Source organism: Palaemon carinicauda, chromosome 31 (assembly GCF_036898095.1).
Source record: "Palaemon carinicauda isolate YSFRI2023 chromosome 31, ASM3689809v2, whole genome shotgun sequence".
Taxonomy (NCBI): domain Eukaryota; kingdom Metazoa; phylum Arthropoda; class Malacostraca; order Decapoda; family Palaemonidae; genus Palaemon; species Palaemon carinicauda.
In genome coordinates, this window is record NC_090755.1 from 63,781,968 (window position 1) to 63,800,777 (window position 18,810).

Below are 18,810 nucleotides of genomic sequence, written 5' to 3' on the forward strand. Positions count from 1 at the left end.
ACCTAGAAGAACTTCTCCTTACCCTATCTCTCTCTAATCTGCGTGTATATTTATCAAATTCGATCCAATCGAATTCCGAAAGGCCCACGCATTCCTCACACCGATCTCCCAATTGACAGGTTTTACCCCGACAATTGGAACAAACAGTGTGAGGGTCGAGAGAAGCCTTTGGAAGACGCCTATTACAGTCCCTAGCATTACACTTTCGAAACTTGGGAACTTGAGAAGGGTCAGCCATTTTGAATTAGTCAAGGGAAAATTCCAAAAAACGATCTAAGTCATCAACAAATAATCCGAATAAAAAAAGAGTTCAAGGGTTTATTTTGAAGAAAAACACCTGTACTGCGAAAGCTCAAACCAAATTAAAGTACTTCACCAAATATGATGGGAAAAACTCCAGGTTCTACAGCGAGTAAAAGTACGTCTTGTCGTCAACGTCGACAGAGAAGAAATTGAAGGTTTTGTTTACATCCGAGAGTGGTATCTGGCCGACAGTTGGCGCTGGTGGGCACACCCGCAACCTGCATAGCGATCGCTCGCGAGTTTTTTATGTATGTGTCTGTCGAGCCGCAGAGTTGCAGCTATTATATATTCACCGGCTAAGTTAAATATTTAAAAATGGATGGATAAACAGCATCAGAAACTGCCAGATGAAATGTCTTCAGTAACATTTCTGCAAAACCTGGGATTTATTATCTATCTTCGCAACTTTCAAATCCATATCTATCTACCCTTTAATATTCTGTTCCATTGGTATCATGTATTGGAAGAGCTGCAACGAAGCAGATAGCAGAAGTTTTATGACCTTAATGTCACTAAGAACAGACGTGAAGAGGTCTGATCACGTAGTGTTGAACATGAGCAGTTAAAAACTGTTACCTGAACCGCATACCTAAACATATTCTCAGGGAAGGGGATGATCCTGATGCACACAGCCTCTCGCAAGGTGAGAACATTTAAGGATTATTCTCCCGCAAAGAGAGGTTCCAAGTATATACAAAAAGCATAATTTAAGAGATTTAGAAGTGATTGCGAATGCTGTTTAATAGACAGACAGAACTGATATTTGACCAGAAGATCCCACGGTAGGATATTCTCCCTCCAAGCAGTAACTCCATTCTCCTCCTCTCTAGTTTCCCTCCTCCCAGTCATAACTCTCCTCAAAAGTAAAGTGCGAGTTTGTGTCAATATTTATATTTTCATATACTGGATTATGTTTTGGCTTACAAGAATTCTAATTTGCAAGCAAGCTCCCAGAACTAATTAAACTTATAAGCAGAGGTGCCACAGTACAGGATGTATTGTATTACACAGCATGCACGAGTACAAAATTATAGCAGAAAAACTTCCTTCCTCACCTCACCAACATAGTCCATAGCGAAAGAAATGATACTCTCCACCCTGTGTCTCTTCTGTACATCCAAAAGATGATGAAGGACATAGCAAAGCTGAAGCTTCACGCCCTCAGCAATCTTCATTTGTAATATGCCCTTTCTGTCAGCATCTGCACCTTCTGCAAGAATAACAAACAAAAGATAATTCACATAACTGCTCTTCTACGGACTTGACATACAGCAACAGTTTCTGTGATCATAAAACAACCTTATGTCAAATTTCACAACGCAGTAATGAGATTCATGGCACATTTCTCAAAAATTTCTTGATAATATATTTGCATTCCAATTAAACCTTAAGATTAAAAAAAATTGGCACTCAACCCTTTGGTAGACATTTTACTTAACTCATATATGCACAAAAACTATTAGAGATGACTACAATTTTTCAAATTTTCAAAATATTGTAAATGAATAAATATATATTGCAAAACGTGCTTGAAAAGAAAAATGCCTGGGGATTAAGGGTTGGAAAGTTCCAAATAGCCTGGGGGTAAAAGGGTTAAAAATATAATTTTCTTTAAAACTGAGCTTCAGAAAATTTAGATAAACTTTGCCACTAAAGAATTCAGTAAAAAATAAATGTATTTTAAACTCCTTTATGATTTGCACATTTCTTACTAATCTTGAAAAACAAATTTCTGGGTCGACCTGTGTTGCCCGGTGAAAAGTTTTCATCTTTCATTAATATTCCTTTATAATTTCATAATTTATAGGGAAAAAATTTTCCTCTAACCACTCAGAGAATATTACCAGAATTGTTCTAGCCATTCATTTTCCTCCTTCCCATATAATTTCACCTTTCAGTACTGTATTTCTATAATGGTGTGGCCTTTCTGGGGTTCAAATTATCTCTATCATTATTTCACCTAAAACCATTGCTCAAGAGTACAAGGGCGATTATAAAATGAGACTGTATAATAGCAGGCCTCAAAATCCTACAATGTATATATCTGTAAGGCATAATTACCTAAAGGCCATTATACATTGGTTTGACCTATCCAACTGTATTGACATATCCTGGGATGGTATGGTACTCTGATTTTACTTTTCCTTAAGCAAATTGGTCTGGTAGCTAATAGAGAAAGAATGATAGAAAAGGGTGATAAAATGAGGAATTCTAGGGCTATGTCTTAAATTTGTTAATGTTTTTCCTGTTAACAGCACAGTGCTTTATGTCTGTCATACAGACCAGAGCTATCAGAACTTTATCATCTTATACCACACCTACTTCTTAAGTAAAAGATGATTTTGATCTCAGTTTTTGCATTTTGTCATTAAATGAGCGAGCTTCAAAAATCTTTCTGATATGGTTAAGGTCACAAAAGGGTAGAATTCTGTTGGCCAATCACTTTTTACCCTGACTTTGTCAATAAGACTCAAACCACTGATATTGGTACTATATTGCACTGGAGCCTTTTGAAATTTATCAACACCATTAATTTTTAAACATAAGATGGTTGTTGATGTTTTAATGGCAAGATCTTATAGATGCCATTACTAAATAATACTGTTTATTGCTACCCGAGTGCCATATGGAGAGGAGATAATGATGAGGGAATAGATGGAGATTGTTTGGGCATGCTCTTCGCACTCCCCAAAAGAGATTAGTTCACCAAACGTTCAGCTGGGCTCCACAAGGCACTAGAAGAGTTGGAAGGCCCAAGCGTACACATCTGAGGACTGAAGCGCAAAGTAGGAGATGATGGATGGAGTAGTATTGAATTAAAAGCTCAACATACAGACGACTAGCGAAATCTAACCGAGGTCCTTTGCATCAATAGGCGTAGGAGGAGATGATGATTATGATGATGATTGTCATTAGTAAACAGGGTAAAAGCCATTTTGTTTTAAATCTATTCGAGTAAAATGAATAGTAGTTCTCTTATACGATAAAAACATTATACAGTATAATCTTGAATTTGTTGATAATGAGTGGATTCAAATGGATTCCAGGTTTCATAAACCAAAATCATATGACATTCAACTACTCAGCAGCATACCCCATTGATCTTTAAAATCAATTTAACTTCATTTTCTCATTAACAAATCATGTAGTGTGGATAAATATCCCACATACACAACAAAGACGTTTGGATTTTGTGCCAAACAACTGTCATTCTAACAAATTACACTAACCAATATTCATTAAGTACAACAAATTTTGTTGCAATGTTTCTCACCTGCATCAAACTCAGGGTCCCAAGTTTGTGGATCAATCATGAGAAGCAACTTCAGGATATCATCATCCTGGAGTATTCCAACAAGTAGCAGCTTATCCACCAATTTTAGGAGGGGCCTGAAGGTATAGGCAAAATTATATACAATGATAAACAGTTCAACAAAGATGACTATTAACTGAAAGCTGAAAATTGAAATTTCTGTTTCCCCTAAAAGTAACCTTATGCCTGTTGGTGAAAAATGAGTAAAATATAAATTTTTGCTTTTACTGTAAAATATAAGACAAAGAAGTTCTGTGAGGTTTCTGACTACAAATTCTACAATTTTCATAATAATCTTCAATTAACAATATACAGTAATATAGTTTCACTTGTCATTAACTTGACTTGAGTGATTCATCCCTTCATTGATAAAAAAATAATAAACTAAATTCATCCATACAACAAAACTACATGACAGAGAAGGGTGGCTAAAACTGCTCATTAAAAGAAAGGAACCTAATAATGAATGATAAAATAATTTAGTGTTGCATTATAAATTTTGTCTTATCAGAGACATTCAGTGGACATAAAAATCGTGTGAAAACATGAGTTGACAATATCAAATTAATTTAACTTTAAACAAAAGCTGTCGATACAAGTAAAAATGAAAATCTGAAATGAAATATTAATACTACAACCTGGTAAAATCAGTGAGATAATTATAAATAAAGGAACTGTATATGCAAATTCTTCATATAGCGCATTTAGAAAAAGTAATAAACTTATATACTTACACAAAAAGATTTTCATTAGACCCACCAATTGGGTCCCTGTTATGTACTTGATTGGTTTTGACGGCTTCACCCAGAGCACTCATGACAAACTCTCGGGCTACATCCAGCGGGAAGTATGGTGAAGCAAGGCCCTTGATGGTTTCAATGTTGGCACTGTGGTGATGAATTTCATGAGGAATTGGGGAAGCCAATATAGAGTGAATAGAAGAAGTTTCTATGGCACCAGACTGACTGAATCATTTGCATATCATTGAATTAAAATGCAGTTAGATTTTTATGAAAGTCATTACAGTGTTTCAATATACAAGAATGCCGCCCAATCACAATCGCAAGAAAAATCATCAGTGGTTGATAAAAAGGATTCTCAAAAATTTCATGAATTGGGCAAACAGACATTTGGTGTATAAAATTTCACAGACCACAGTAGTATCCCAACACCAAATGTTTTTGCAAGAGTAAGAGGTCAATATTTTGTTGTTTTATTCATTGACCAAACATTAATTTTTGTTTCCAGTAGTTGAAGTCCCCCGAATGATGTGAAGTAATGTCCAGCGAAGGAGTAGATCAGTAATGTTATGGCCAAATGTTGGAGATAGAGTAACAGGCCACCATCAGTAAGTTGACCCGGCAGTCATGTGGCCAAACATACCATTGCAGTGTATATAATGGTGTTAGCCAAACACACATCCAGTTTGTTACAGTGGCCAAGGATGGAAGAAGTCACAGTTACGGAGTAGGCCATGAATCGAAGTTGGGGCAGCATGGTTCAAGCATGGCGAGCAGGGAAGACACAGTCGACAAGGATAAAAATAAAAGAAATAAAACAAAAAAGGAAATAAATGGCTTAAAAATAAAATGTTAAATAGGTCTTCATGGTAAATGTGACTGAACAGTTAAAAAAAGAAGTATATTAACAAAATTAACATAAAAATGGTTGTTATTCTTTGTTTGGTTGGAGTATAAGCCATTGGACAATAAGCATCTAAATGGTTATTTTGTTAAATAATGGTTCAAATTAGTTCCCTGTTAGTGTTTGTAATAAAACATATTACATCTGTACAAAAATGTTCAATTAAGGTACACAAATAGATAAAATAAAAATAAAGTATTTACCAAATACAATAAAAATAATCCAGTAAGAAATATGCCAAATATTTTTCTTCCACAAGATAAAATGAAAGACAGGATACAACAAAAGGGTTCTTTCAAACACTTGTTGAGTTACCATTCATTCAAAAGAGAGGGTCGAGCAAGAGGCCCAAATGACGTTTCTTCAAATTGGCATCATTCAAGTTTTAGGCAACAACTACTGATGACAAAGGTTTCTTTTAAAGGATCTCCTTAAGAGGATAAAATCTTTGTAAAACAATATTCTTAAGATGTCCTTTTCTCTAAATATAAACATGTTACTTTACACAAGCCTTTTAGACCCGTTCAGGAAACAGACCAAGCTCTGATACCCCAATATAAACATGAAAAGCACTGGTTATATGGCAGATAACACCTCCCCAACTATTGGTAACCACTATCTCACCTTGTGTGACATTATATTTCTTTTCAATGTAGAATGCCTAACATGCTATACTGATTAGTGAAGCTGGAATTCAAACAATTTGTGTAGAGTAAAAGGTTTGTAGTTGTTCCATAAGTATAGTTTCCATCATTTTCAATATGGTATCATGAAAAGTTGAATTAAATAGCCCTTCCTCCTTCCCCAATACATATTCGATAATAGTGTAAATGTGAGGGGAGGAAGCTTCAGTTATAGGGGGGAAAACACCTACTTTAAAATGCCATCTGTTTTATGATGGGAGATAATATATAATGTTTTCAAATACCCTGGTATAATAAGATAAAATTTCTTGACTAAAAGTGTTATTAATGTTTTGAAAAATGTTATTTTCATTAGTAAAATAAATTTTTGAATATACTTACCCGATAATCATGTAGCTGTCAACTCTGTTGCCGACAGAAATCTACGGTCGGGATACGCCAGCGATCGCTATACAGGTGGGGGTGAACACACAGCGCCATCTGTGGTCAGGTACTCCAGTACTTCTTGTCAACACCACCTCAATTTTTTCCTCGGTCCACTGGTTCTCTATGGGGAGGAAGGGTGGGTCAATTAAATCATGATTATCGGGTAAGTATATTCAAAAATTTATTTTACTAATGAAAATAACATTTTTCAATATTAATCTTACCCGATAATCATGTAGCTGATTCACACCCAGGGTGGTGGGTGGAGACCAGCATATATGTTAACAAAGAAGCTAAGTATCCCGTATTTTATTTTATTAGTTATTCAAAAATAACATAAAATAAATAAGTACCTGGTAAGGAAGACGACTTGAACCATTACTCTGCCTTTATTAAGTACGTCTTCCTTACTGAGCGTAGCGGTCCTCTTAGGATGCTGAACGACTCTTAGGTGCTGAAGTATAAAGGGCTGCAACCCATACTAAAGGACCTCATCACAACCTTTAACCTCGGCGCTTCTCAAGAAAGAATTGACCACCCGCCAAATCAACAAGGATGTGGAAGGCTTCTTAGCCGACCGTACAACCCATAAAAAGTATTCAAGAGAAAGGTTAAAAAGGTTATGGGATTATGGGAATGTAGTGGCTGAGCCCCCGCCTACTACTGCATTCGTTGCTACGAATGGTCCCAGGGTGTAGCAGTTCTCGTAAAGAGACTGAACATCTTTGAGATAGAATGATGCGAACACTGACTTGCTTCTCCAATAGGTTGCATCCATAACACTCTGCAGAGAACGGTTCTGTTTGAGGGCCACTGAAGTAGCCACAGCTCTCACTTCATGTGTCCTTACCTTCAGCAAAGCAAGGTCTTCTTCCTTCAGATGAGAATGTGCTTCCCTAATCAGGAGCCTGAATAGGTAAGAAACTGAGTTCTTAGACCTTGGAAGAGAAGGCTTCTTGATAGCACACCAAAAGGCTTCTGATTGTCCTCGTAAAGGTTATGATCTTTTTAGATAGTACCTAAGAGCTCTAACTGGGCAAAGTACTCTCTCCAGTTCGTCCCCCACCAAGTTGGACAGGCTTGGGATCTCGAACGACTTAGGCCAAGGACGTGAAGGAAGCTCGTTTTTAGCAAAAAACCGAGCTGCAAGGAACATGTTCCTGCTGAAGGCGTGGATCTCACTTACTCTTTTAGCTGTTGTCAAGCACACGAGGAAAAGAGTTTTCAATGTGAGGTCCTTAAAAGAGGCTGATTGGAGAGGTTCAAATCTTGATGACATAAGGAACCTTAGGACCACGTCTAGATTCCAGCCTGGAGTGGACAACCGACGTTCCTTTGAGGTCTTAAAAGACCTAAGGAGGTCCTGTAGATCTTTGTTGGTGGAAAGATCCAAGCCTCTGTGGCGGAAAACCGCTGCCAACATACTTCTGTAACCCTTAATCGTAGGAGCTGAAAGGGATCTTACGTTCCTTAGATGTAACAGGAAGTCAGCAATCTGGGTTACAGTGGTACTGGATGAGGAAACTGCATTGGCCTTGTACCAGCTTCGGAAGACTTCCCCTTTAGACTGATAGACTCTGAGAGTGGATGTCCTCCTTGCTCTGGCAATCGCTCTGGCTGCCTCCTTCGAAAAGCCCCTAGCTCTTGAGAGTCTTTCGAAAGACTGAAGGCAGTCAGACGAAGAGCGTGGAGGTTTGGATGTACCTTCTTTACGTGAGGTAGACGTAGAAGGTCCACTCCTAGAGGAAGAGTCCTGGGAATGTCGACCAGCCATTGCAGTACCTCTATGAACCATTCTCTCGCGGGCCAGAGCGGAGCCAACCAACGTCAGCCGTGTCCCTTTGCGAGAGGCGAACTTCTGAAGTACCCTGTTGACAATCTTGAACGGCGGGAATGCATACAGGTCGAGATGGGACCAATCCAGCAGAAAATCATCCACGTGAACTGCTGCTGGGTCTGGAATCGGAGAACAATACAACGGGAGCCTCTAGGTTATCGAGGTAGCGAACAGATCTATGGTTGGCTGACCCCACAGGGCCCAAAGTCTGCTGCAAACATTCTTGTGAAGGGTCCACTCTGTGGGGATGACCTGACCCTTCCGGCTAAGGCGATCTGCCATGACATTCATATCGCCCTGAATGAACCTCGTTACCAGCGTGAGCTTTCGATCTTTTAACCAGATGAGGAGGTCCCTTGCGATCTAGAACAACTTCCACGAATGAGTCCCTCCCTGCTTGGAGATGTAAGCCAAGGCTGTGGTGTAGTCAGAGTCCACCTCCACCACCTAGTTAAGCTGGAGGGACTTGAAGTTTATCAAGGCCAGATGAACCGCCAACAGCTCCTTGCAAAAGATGTGAAGTGTCCTTAGCTCCTGATTCCATGTTCCCGAGCATTCCTGTCCGTCCAAAGTCGCACCCCAGCCCGTGTCTGATGCGTCAGAGAAGAGACGGCGGTCGGGTTTCTGAACAGCCAAAGGTAGACTTCCTTGAGAAGAAAGCTGTTCTTTCACCACGTGAGAGTAGACCTCCTCTCTTCGGAAACAGGAACTGAGATCGTCTCTAGCGTCATGTCCTTAATCCAGTGAGCAGCTAGATGATACTGAAGGGGGCGGAGGTGGGGTCTCCCTAACTCGATGAACAGGGCCAGCGATGAAAGTGTCCCTGTTAGACTCATCCACTACCTGACTGAGCATCGGTTCCTTCTCAGCATGCTCTGGATGCAAACTAGGGCTTAGTAGATCTTTGGGGCCGACGGAAAAGCCCGAAAAGCTCGACTCTGAAGATCCATACCCAGGTAGACAATGGTCTTGGATGGGACGAGCTGGGACTCCTCAAAATTTGACCAGGAGGCCCAGTTCCTTGGTCAGATCCATAGTCCATCTGAGAATCTCCAGACAGCGACGACTTGTGGGAGCTCTTAAAAGCTAGTCGTCTGACGGAGCCGGACACAAGATCATGGTACTGATGCACAGTCTGTGAACTGTCCACCATGGGGAAGCGAGGAAGTACAGTGACAACCCGAAGCTGTCTAGACTGTCTGGGTCGTACAGACAACTCCTTATCGGGTTGCTGAGGTTGCCGCACTGCGTCACAACAAGTCACTTCTGCTGGTTGTTGAACGTCTTCCCAGTGACACACTGACTCCGTAAACAAAAAATCCTCTAACAAGGACTAAGCTTGGACTGCATGTCTTGTAACACAGCTCAAGGTTTATGGGAGCAGGTGTGGTAACAGACGGGGTTAGCGACTGAAGTGGAACCATTACCTTCCCTGGAAGCATGTTATGCTTAAATAAAAGTCCATAGGAGGCTACGCAGCTAAAGGCTCCTCTCCAAATGACAGAGTCCTCAAGGGAATATCAGAAGGAGGGAGAATAGCACTTTCTCATCTACAGGAACCATATCCGAGAAAAGCTAAGTTCTCTCAGTGAGGGTTTCACTGGTGCAAAAGCAGCAGACTAGAAGGCAACGTTATGAAACTGTTTGACAGTCTAGTGAGTTGGCAACAACCAAAGATGTGTGACTGAGAAGCATGCGGTAAGGTATGCAGAGCATGCTGTATGCAGAGCATGCTGTATGTAGAGCATGCTGTAAGGTAAGCAGAGCATGTTGCATGGCGTGCGGCTTATGCTGCATGGGATGAGGCTCATGCTGCATGGGATGAGGCTCATGCTGCATGGTATGAGGCTCATGCTGCATGGGATGAGGCTCAAGCTGCAAGGGAAGAGGCTTATGCCGCATGCGTTGAGGAGGATGCCGCATAGTATGATGCTCCTGCCTCATGGGTTGAGGCGGTTGCCGCATAGCATGAGGCTCCTGCCTCATGGTTTGAGGAGGATTAAATAAAGGAAATCTGAACCTGACACTAATCTAGCTGTCCGAGGATTTACCTGGTGAGACATCAGTCTCTTTATCAGCGAGTTTTACCAGATTTCCCCGGGCCACCACGTGACACAATTGGCAGTAATTCATTCAAATTACCCCTAATGAGTCAATATGGATAAATATCAACACAACATCGTGTTCAAATAGAAATAAATTTCTACCTCATACTTGGGATCGAACGCTAGCCCCTTCTAATGAAAGGCCAGGTCGAAACCAACCATGCCACGAGAGCCCATTGAGGCTCCTGTGAGGTTCCTGCCTCAAGAGTCTCATAGCATGAGGTTCCTCAAGAGTTGAGGCTCTTCCCTCAGTGGAGGTGGCTGCCGCAAGAGTTGAGGTTGCTGCCTCAAGGATGGTGGAGGTTGCCGCAACGCAAGAGGTTGCTGCATAGCGTTGGTATCTGGCAACTCCCAATGCGGCAGCTCACGCGTGGAGGTAGGTTGAGGAACCTCAACATCATACGTCTGGCAGGGTGGACTGCGCAGAGGTGGAGTTGAGGTTGCTGCCTCGAGGATGGTGGAGGTTGTCGCACCGCAAGAGGTTGTTGCCTCGAGGATGGAGGAGGTAGTCGCAACGCAAGAGGCTCCTACCTCAAGGGTAGAGGAGGTTGCTGCAAAGCATAAGGCTCCTGCCTCAAGTGTTGAGGAGGTTGCCGCGTGGCAAGAGGCTCCTGCCTCAAGGAAAGTGGAGGTTGCTGCACAGAGCTGGTATCTGGCAACTCCCAATGCGGCAGCTCACGCATGGAGGTAGCTTGAGGAACCTCAACATCATACGTCTGGCAGGCTGGACTGCGTAGAGGTGGAGGAGCGCTCGCAGGAGGAGGTGTGTTAACCTTCTCTGCCTGAAACTCCTGCATCAACACCGCCAGCTGAGACTGCATTGTCTGCAGCATAGACCACTAGAGTTTAAGAAAGACAACAACAAACGGAGCTACTGTCCGTTGAGACTGAGGGTCTAAAACAGCTGGTGCGGCAACAGACGGAGCTACTGCCTGTTGCGATACCACACTCTCTCTGGGAGGTGTGCAGTTGTCGTACTGCAGCAAGTCCGAACTGACCCAGTGCTAATGGCTACACCTAGGAGTTGGACTTGCGCGGAAGGGACCGACTTGCACTTAAAAGCTGTAAGATTTGGTCCATGGTTTCTGCGAGAAACCCCTTCCGCAGACAAGGAATAAAAGGGCTCTCTCGTCTTTGTGTGGGTGGGGTGATCACGTCGGCAACGTGTGTAGATACACCCGAAACCACGGAGGGAAACGTCTGTTCGTCGATCAAGGCCTGCTGAACCCATAAGTCCTTCGACATTACTTCTCCCCTGGGCTTGGGAGCTTGTAAGAGGTCCCAGACTAGGCGAACAACTGGCACGAACAGACGAACCCTCGAACGCAACACTGTAACACTTTGCGCTTATCACTTATCACTTTTGATTTTCTGTTTGCACTTATTTCACTGAACTCGAAACTTTAAGTGGTTTGTACCTGAAACACGCAATTCTATCCTTCCTTAAAAGTTAGTAATTGCGAAAACAGAATTACAATGTAACAGAAAAATATAATGAAAGATAAATAATTCAGTGGCTGGAAAGAGACTAAACACTAGATCAAATAAACTACGTTTAAAATCTCTCACCGCATAAAGCTTGAGAACAAGAATAAAACTCTAGAAACGTTTACCTTCTTCCCCTTAAGAGACTAGGGAGAAGAGCAAAAACGATAACAACGTTACTCGCTTGAACGAAACGTTAATCCTCCTCTCTCTCCCTCCGTCTCTATCTCTCTCTCTCTCTCTTGACTTAGAACCTGAGAGAAGAGCCCAATCATATATATCGTTAAAACATATTATTGTTAAAGGAAAAAAACTGAAAGATAAAAAGTTCCTTTATTAGATTAAAACCATTAAGCTAAGAAAGAATGAACAAAACGCTAGAATCGGTTTACTCTTACTGCAACGTGACACCGTGAAAATTCTCTCTCTATCGTAACGATAGAGCGCAAGTTGAACGTTCTGAACGTCAACAACTGCAGAGACAAAACAAAACGTTAGTTCAACTTTGAAAACAGTACGAGACTATCAAAGAAATTCTTTCAAAAACATTAAAATAGCATAATATGTTAACAGGTAAAAACGAAATGACGGGCTCAATGTTAAATAACTTCGGTACCAAGAAAAGACCGCCTACTATTAGGAAAGGTCGAATATAAACAAATATAAAAATTAATTTTAATAAGTTTATAATAAAAGGAAGTTAATCGAAGAGGCCTATAAAAGGCGGAGAGATATAAAATAAATCTATAACTTTTGTTAAGCAAAATTAAGAAAGAGAGTCTATACTCTCTTAGACACCAACACTTCCGTCTAAGGGAAGGGTCGGCCATTTAAAAGTGAAAGAGTTCATACTCTCTTCGTCACCAAAATTAATCAAATTAATTAATCAAATTAATTCCAAAAGCTAGCTAAGCTAATGATAAAACTTCCTGAATAGCGAAAGCTAAACTCTAGAGCAAATACATCACCAAATCGTGAGCAAAAACTCCAGAATCAACAGCGTATCCATGTAGGTCTAGCCGGAGGCACGACAGAGGAAAAATTGAGGTGGTGTTGACAAGAAGTACTGGAGTACCTGACCACAGATGGCGCTGTGTGTTCACCCCCACCTGTATAGCGATCGCTGGCGTATCCCGACCGTAGATTTCTGTCGGCAACAGAGTTGACAGCTACATGATTATCGGGTAAGATTAATATTGAAAAATTATAATTTTCATCTAGTAAAAAAAAAAAGGCACAAATGTAATAACATAAGGCACAGCAGTCTTGGGTGCTATAGAAACCTTAGACACGCTACATTGAACTACTACTGTACAGTATTTCTTACTCAAATAAACCAAAACAATTTTTATGTGCGTCAATTCACTAGAATCTGATAGACTACCATCTTAATTCTAATTCATTAAGAAATCTCTTATCTCATTTCCATCACAACTTCATTGAAAAAAAGTTTCAACACAATAACACATAAAATCAAACCGAGATCAAAATCAATAGCAAAAAATTGAATTAAATTATGAACAAATTTATCCCAAGAAAGTAAAAGCTAAATACCATTTATTAACAAAATCTTCCAATTAAATGTCCCTTCTTAAATGAAGAAGAAAATCTTATTACAGCAGCCGAGTTGTTGTACTTAATGAACAATAAAATCATAGCTCTAAATACTTAAGTAAAAAAAAACTTCAAGTACTTTATTACATTAAAAACTAATGAGAGAACTATAAATGCAAAAATATTAATTCTATAAATACTTATATATTTTAGTAGTGCCTTTAATAATTAAACTACCCTCAATGAAGACTAAGTTATTTTTACTTAAGAAAAGGAATGTTAAGTAATGCATTGCATTTGAAAACAAGTGAAATAAATATACATACGAAATATCCGACATGGACATTATTGGACGGACAGATTCAGTGTGCATAATGGACATTGAATTGCCCACAGTCTCATCTTGGTACATCTCCTTCAGGTTTGGACTCAATGGAACGATGAACTCATTCTGGGTTACTTCCCTGTCATTTAAAAGAAAAATTATCTCAGGTGAGTATATTATAAATAATAAAACTTGAAATTTCTGAACCCATGCCTTGATAAACATTACTGCAAGTTTGCACTCCGAACACCACTGCATTTATAGCTTCTACATGAAAAACATCCTGTTCTGGAATATGCATGAGAAAGAAAATTTCCTTATGGGCCTTTTTTTTACTTACATCACTTCTGAGAGTGGAACAGAAGCCCTTGAAAGCTAATGAATTGTCTTATAATACATATATTTGATAAAACAAACCAAAGGGTCTTTTTATCTCGTGATGTTGGTTATATTAGAGTAAAAGAAAAAGAAAATAACTCACATTGTATTGGCAAAGCTCTCCAAATGCAGGGCAATAAGGAGATTGTAGAATCCCATACGCAGAGGACCAGACATATATTCATTCTGCATTGCATACAAAAGCTGTTTTTGATCAACATGAGAGCAGAGTGTGTGAGCAGCACGGTAATTGCTTTGGTAACAAACTGCACAGTATAGAGCAAGTGATTGGGCATGGAAGCTAAGCAACTTCTCATATTCAATGAGTTCGAGAATATCAATGCATCTGTCCTCCTCGGGTATATGGAGAGCGAGCATGGGCACAGCATCTTCAGCCAGCATAGACCAACCACGAATGTCGGATAGTTTCAGAGCATGGATCCTAAGGTTGGTGTTAGGTACCCTTGACCATTGGTTGGGCTGTCCAAAAAGAATGAGGTACTATAATATTAATTCTTATTGACAATTGATTAAGTCTTTAGCAAATTAATTTAAAATAAATTCAAATTCTAATTTCAGAACATGGCATAAAGAGTACTGAACTAACTGAATATTAATACTATATGGTAAATAATCAACTAGAAGCCTCCTCACATGCTAATACAGGAGGGGTCAATAAAATAAATATTCTGGTACAACTACAGAGTAAAAAGGTGCTTTATATTTTTAAATGAATTCCCCAGTCATGAATCAAATGCTGTACCTTCAATATCTGAACCCTGAGCCTCGGAGGCATCTGAGGCACAACATGTTTATCACTATTCTGCAAGACAGCAGCACTGAGTGGCAAAGTAGTAGGTGTTCGGCCAAGCTCAATTTGAAGGACTTCCTTGCTGGTAGGCTCTAAGAAGACTCCCGGGAAGAGCTTAGTTCCAGGTTCCATGCGGTACTTGTGTCTGGTGTCCTTGCCATCACACTGAAGAGTAATAAATCCAGTTGATGTGTCGATGAAACACCCGATAAACATGCCTTGCGAAGCTCCTTTACCACCAGCTTCAGATGTTACCTCTGCGTGTAGCTCATCAGCACGGAACATGTAGCAACTGTGACGCTCTACACTGTAACATGAAAGAAAACAAAAAATACTGATAGCCTATGTTTATAACGGGCAAAAATCATAAATAGGTTATAAAAATGCTTACAGAAGGGATGCATGAAATCAATGCACCTATCAACCAGAGATGGAAGAGTTATTTATAAATTGAAATTAATTTGCACATTAAATGTATAATTTTAATAAAAAATAAAATTTATACTGGATCTAAATAATACTTTCAAATACATCAAAAACTTTTAGTTCACAAATATTTAGAGATGAAATTAACAACTGAAACAAAGCTACGAATAATATTGATGAAGTTCAGAAATGAAATGCAGTAAATACATCATGCCTGTTTGTATATCATCTATCTGATCCTCTTACAATCATTATCACTGAAATATATTGAATTTTGAAAGCACTGAATCTCACAATAACAGACTTATAGGTGGGAAGGGGTGTCCATTATTGCCAATAGTCCATTGTATCAAAAATATGTTTCCCAAAGCATTAAACCAAACAGTCATACCAAAATGTAAAGGATACAGGCCTAATATATATGACCAACATCTGGAATAAAACCACAAAGAGCAGCTAAGATTAACATGCTTTTGATTCTCATCACTGAATGATGTAATTAGGAAATGTAAATTATAGTAAATGAAACTCATGAAAACTAAGATCACTTCAAGCATGGACCAGATCAAAGCAAACTGAATGCAGCACCGAAAAACAACAGCAAGTAATCAGGGCAATATTATTATTATTACTTGCTAAGCTACAACCATAGTTGGAAACGCAGGATACTATAAGCCCAGGGACTCCAACATGGAAAATAACCCAGTGAGGAAAGGAAACAGGAAAAATAAAATATTTTAAGAACAGTAACAGGAAAAAGACAGAGTATTTGAGATTGAAAAATGGCGAGAATGGGGAAGTTAGTTTACAAGAAGAGAGATTGAAAAGAGTTGAAAATTTCAGGTATTTAGGACCAACAGTTGTAGAGGATGGTGATCTGGGGGCAGAAATAAACCACAGAATACAAGCAAGATGGAAGAATTGGAAAAAAGTGCGTGGAGTACTATGCGACAGGAAAATAGGGGTTAAGTTGAAAGGTAAAGTACACAGGACAGTTGTGAAACCGGCAAAGATGTATGGAGCAGAGACGTGGGCAATAAAGAAGACAGAAGAGAAGAAGATGGATGTGGCAGAGATGAGAATGTTGAGATGGATGTGTGGAGTGACAAGAAGAGATAAGATACAGAATGAGGTAATTAGGGGTACCACAGGAGTTAGAAAACTATCACATAAGATCCAAGAAAGTAGACTGAGGTGGTATGGTCATATCATGAGAAGAGATGAACAGTATATTGGGAGGAGAGTGATGGAAATGGAGGTACAGGGAACGAGAAGGAGAGGAGACCAAAGTGAAGGTGGGTGGACTGTATCAAGGATGACCTTCGATCAAAGGGATTAACCGGTGATGAGGTGTGGGACAGAGGTAGATGGAGAAAGCTGACCAGAAACATCGACCCCACATAGAAGTGGGAAAAGATGTAGATAAAGAAGAAGAACAACAACTTTAAAATGAATATTTCCTATATAAACTATAAAAACTTTAACAAAACAAGTTAAAGAGAAATAAGATAGAATAGTGTGCCCGAGTACCAGAGAGAAGGATCCAATGTAGCACTGTCTGGCCTGTCAAAGGACCCCATAACTCTCTAGCAGTAGTATCTCAACTACTACCTACTTCTACTACTTTCCAAACTATTTTGAGATTTAATACTACTGCTAGAGTGTTACTGGGTAACCTTTGACTGGCCAGATAGAACTAAACTGGAGCCCTCTCAGGTTACAGCACATTTTTCCTTTGCCTACACATTCACCAAATAGTCTGGCCTATTCTTTACACATTCTCTTCTTTCCTCATACACCTGACAACGGTGAGATAAAAAATTCTTCTCCAATCAAGGGGTTACCTACAGCACTAAATGTTCAGTAACTACTATCCATTTGGTAAGGGAAAAAAAAAAGACACTCTAGCTATGGTAAGCAGCTCTTCTAGAACACTTAAAAATCAAATCATTGTTTTCTAGCCTTGGATAATTCCATAGCTACTGATCCCTGGTTTTCCACTATTTTGCATTAGAGTTTCTTTGTTGGAGGGTACTTTCCAGCAAACTATTCTGTTTCCTTATTTCCTTTCCTCACTGGACTATTTTCTATGTTGGAGCTCCTGAGCTTATAGCATCCTTTTTTTTCAAATAGGGTTGTAGCCTAGCTAGTAATAATATCAAAATCAAACAAAATCATTAAAAAGTGTAGACAAGAAAATTATATTTGTAAATGAATAAGAAAATCAATATAAATACTGAATATATCTGCATATAAGACATCCTTTAGATTCAATAGGGTAAAAAGTTGAGGCAAATCTTAAGTAATTTATCTCATACCTGTAGCATAAAATGACTACTAAATTACAAAACCATTTGTGTTTAAGATAGATTTTGGTTATGGAAAGATGTTATTACAAATAGAGTTTTACTTATTATATCTGTTGAAATTAAAAATAAAACGAAATAACGCTGAATCTCTATCATGTTTTCCCTGAATACGACACCAAAATTGGAAATCACTCTGTTTACGTTTCATTGACTATTGCAACGTACTGAATGACCTAACGCGAATGGGCACAGGCTGCTACCCGAGTGAACATTCAAGTGACCACCTGGAGAGCACTACACAGTCATATACAAAAGGTCTTGAACTCACAGTACCATGGAGAAAGAAGTGAAGGTACTGTACTTCCAAGAGGACAGATGAATGTGAATTTGCCAGTACAAAACTTTCAGATTCACTGGTGCAAAGGTCACTGCCTTCCCAATAAATGGCAAAAAATGCATGTACAGTACTCCAAAAACTCACCATGTTCATCACTACACTTGAGGACTTGCAAATCCACAGGACAGCATAGAGACTGACCATGGCAGAAGGCCCAATGACCACCTACTCAAGAGCCTTAAAAAGATATGCCTTCTGACTTTGTATAAGGAGTCCCACTCAACAGTGGATCCTCTAACACATCCCTCACAGGTGCGGGGGATTTCTTTACAACCGTCTTGAGCTACAGGTGCACTGTGAGGATATCCACTAGGGTCACACCCTAATCACTGGGGTTACACCAACAATCGCTGTAGTCACTGGAAAAGGGGACATAAAGGGTAGGCTACCTGAATTCAAAAGGATTAAATACAACAATCGGTATCAACTCTTCCCTCTTTTTACTGACCAGTGGGCAAAAATTCTAAAGTACCTGCTCCCTCAAAAAAGGCATCATAGGCATACCTGCAACACCACAAGCCTTCATTAGATAACTAGTCATCAACAGTCTGCAAGTAAGAGCTTCCAGCAACTGTTGGAGTGAGACGATCACATCACAATTCATCAACACTGAAAAAATCTCCTATGTAGATCAAAGTTTACTCTGCTCCTGAAAAATACTTCCAAGGACCAAGCCTGGGGTGTATACCCAGAAGCTTTAGTGAATGGAAAACTTAATGAGAGCAAATTGCCAAACAATCTCTGAGGCAATATCATTGGCCTTGCCAAGAAGAATGCTGGAGAAGACTTAGCCTAACTTTCTGCTCCCCAAACCCTGCCTGAACAGGCTACCCCAATCTACACTCATTACATG

At 39.7% G+C, this 18,810-nt stretch overlaps 1 protein-coding gene across 1 annotated transcript in view; it reads right to left on the reverse strand.

Moving 5' to 3' along the window:
* Nucleotides 1–18,810, reverse strand: part of RyR (Ryanodine receptor) — a 252,525-nt gene that overhangs the window by 173,023 nt on the left and 60,692 nt on the right. The window contains exons 30-35 of the mRNA XM_068355236.1: nucleotides 14,778–15,132; nucleotides 14,118–14,494; nucleotides 13,638–13,775; nucleotides 4,351–4,581; nucleotides 3,578–3,693; nucleotides 1,359–1,513 (exon numbers count right to left, since the gene is read on the reverse strand). Coding sequence (XP_068211337.1) covers nucleotides 1,359–1,513; nucleotides 3,578–3,693; nucleotides 4,351–4,581; nucleotides 13,638–13,775; nucleotides 14,118–14,494; nucleotides 14,778–15,132 — 1,372 coding nt within the window. The remainder of the gene's footprint in view (nucleotides 1–1,358; nucleotides 1,514–3,577; nucleotides 3,694–4,350; nucleotides 4,582–13,637; nucleotides 13,776–14,117; nucleotides 14,495–14,777; nucleotides 15,133–18,810) is intronic.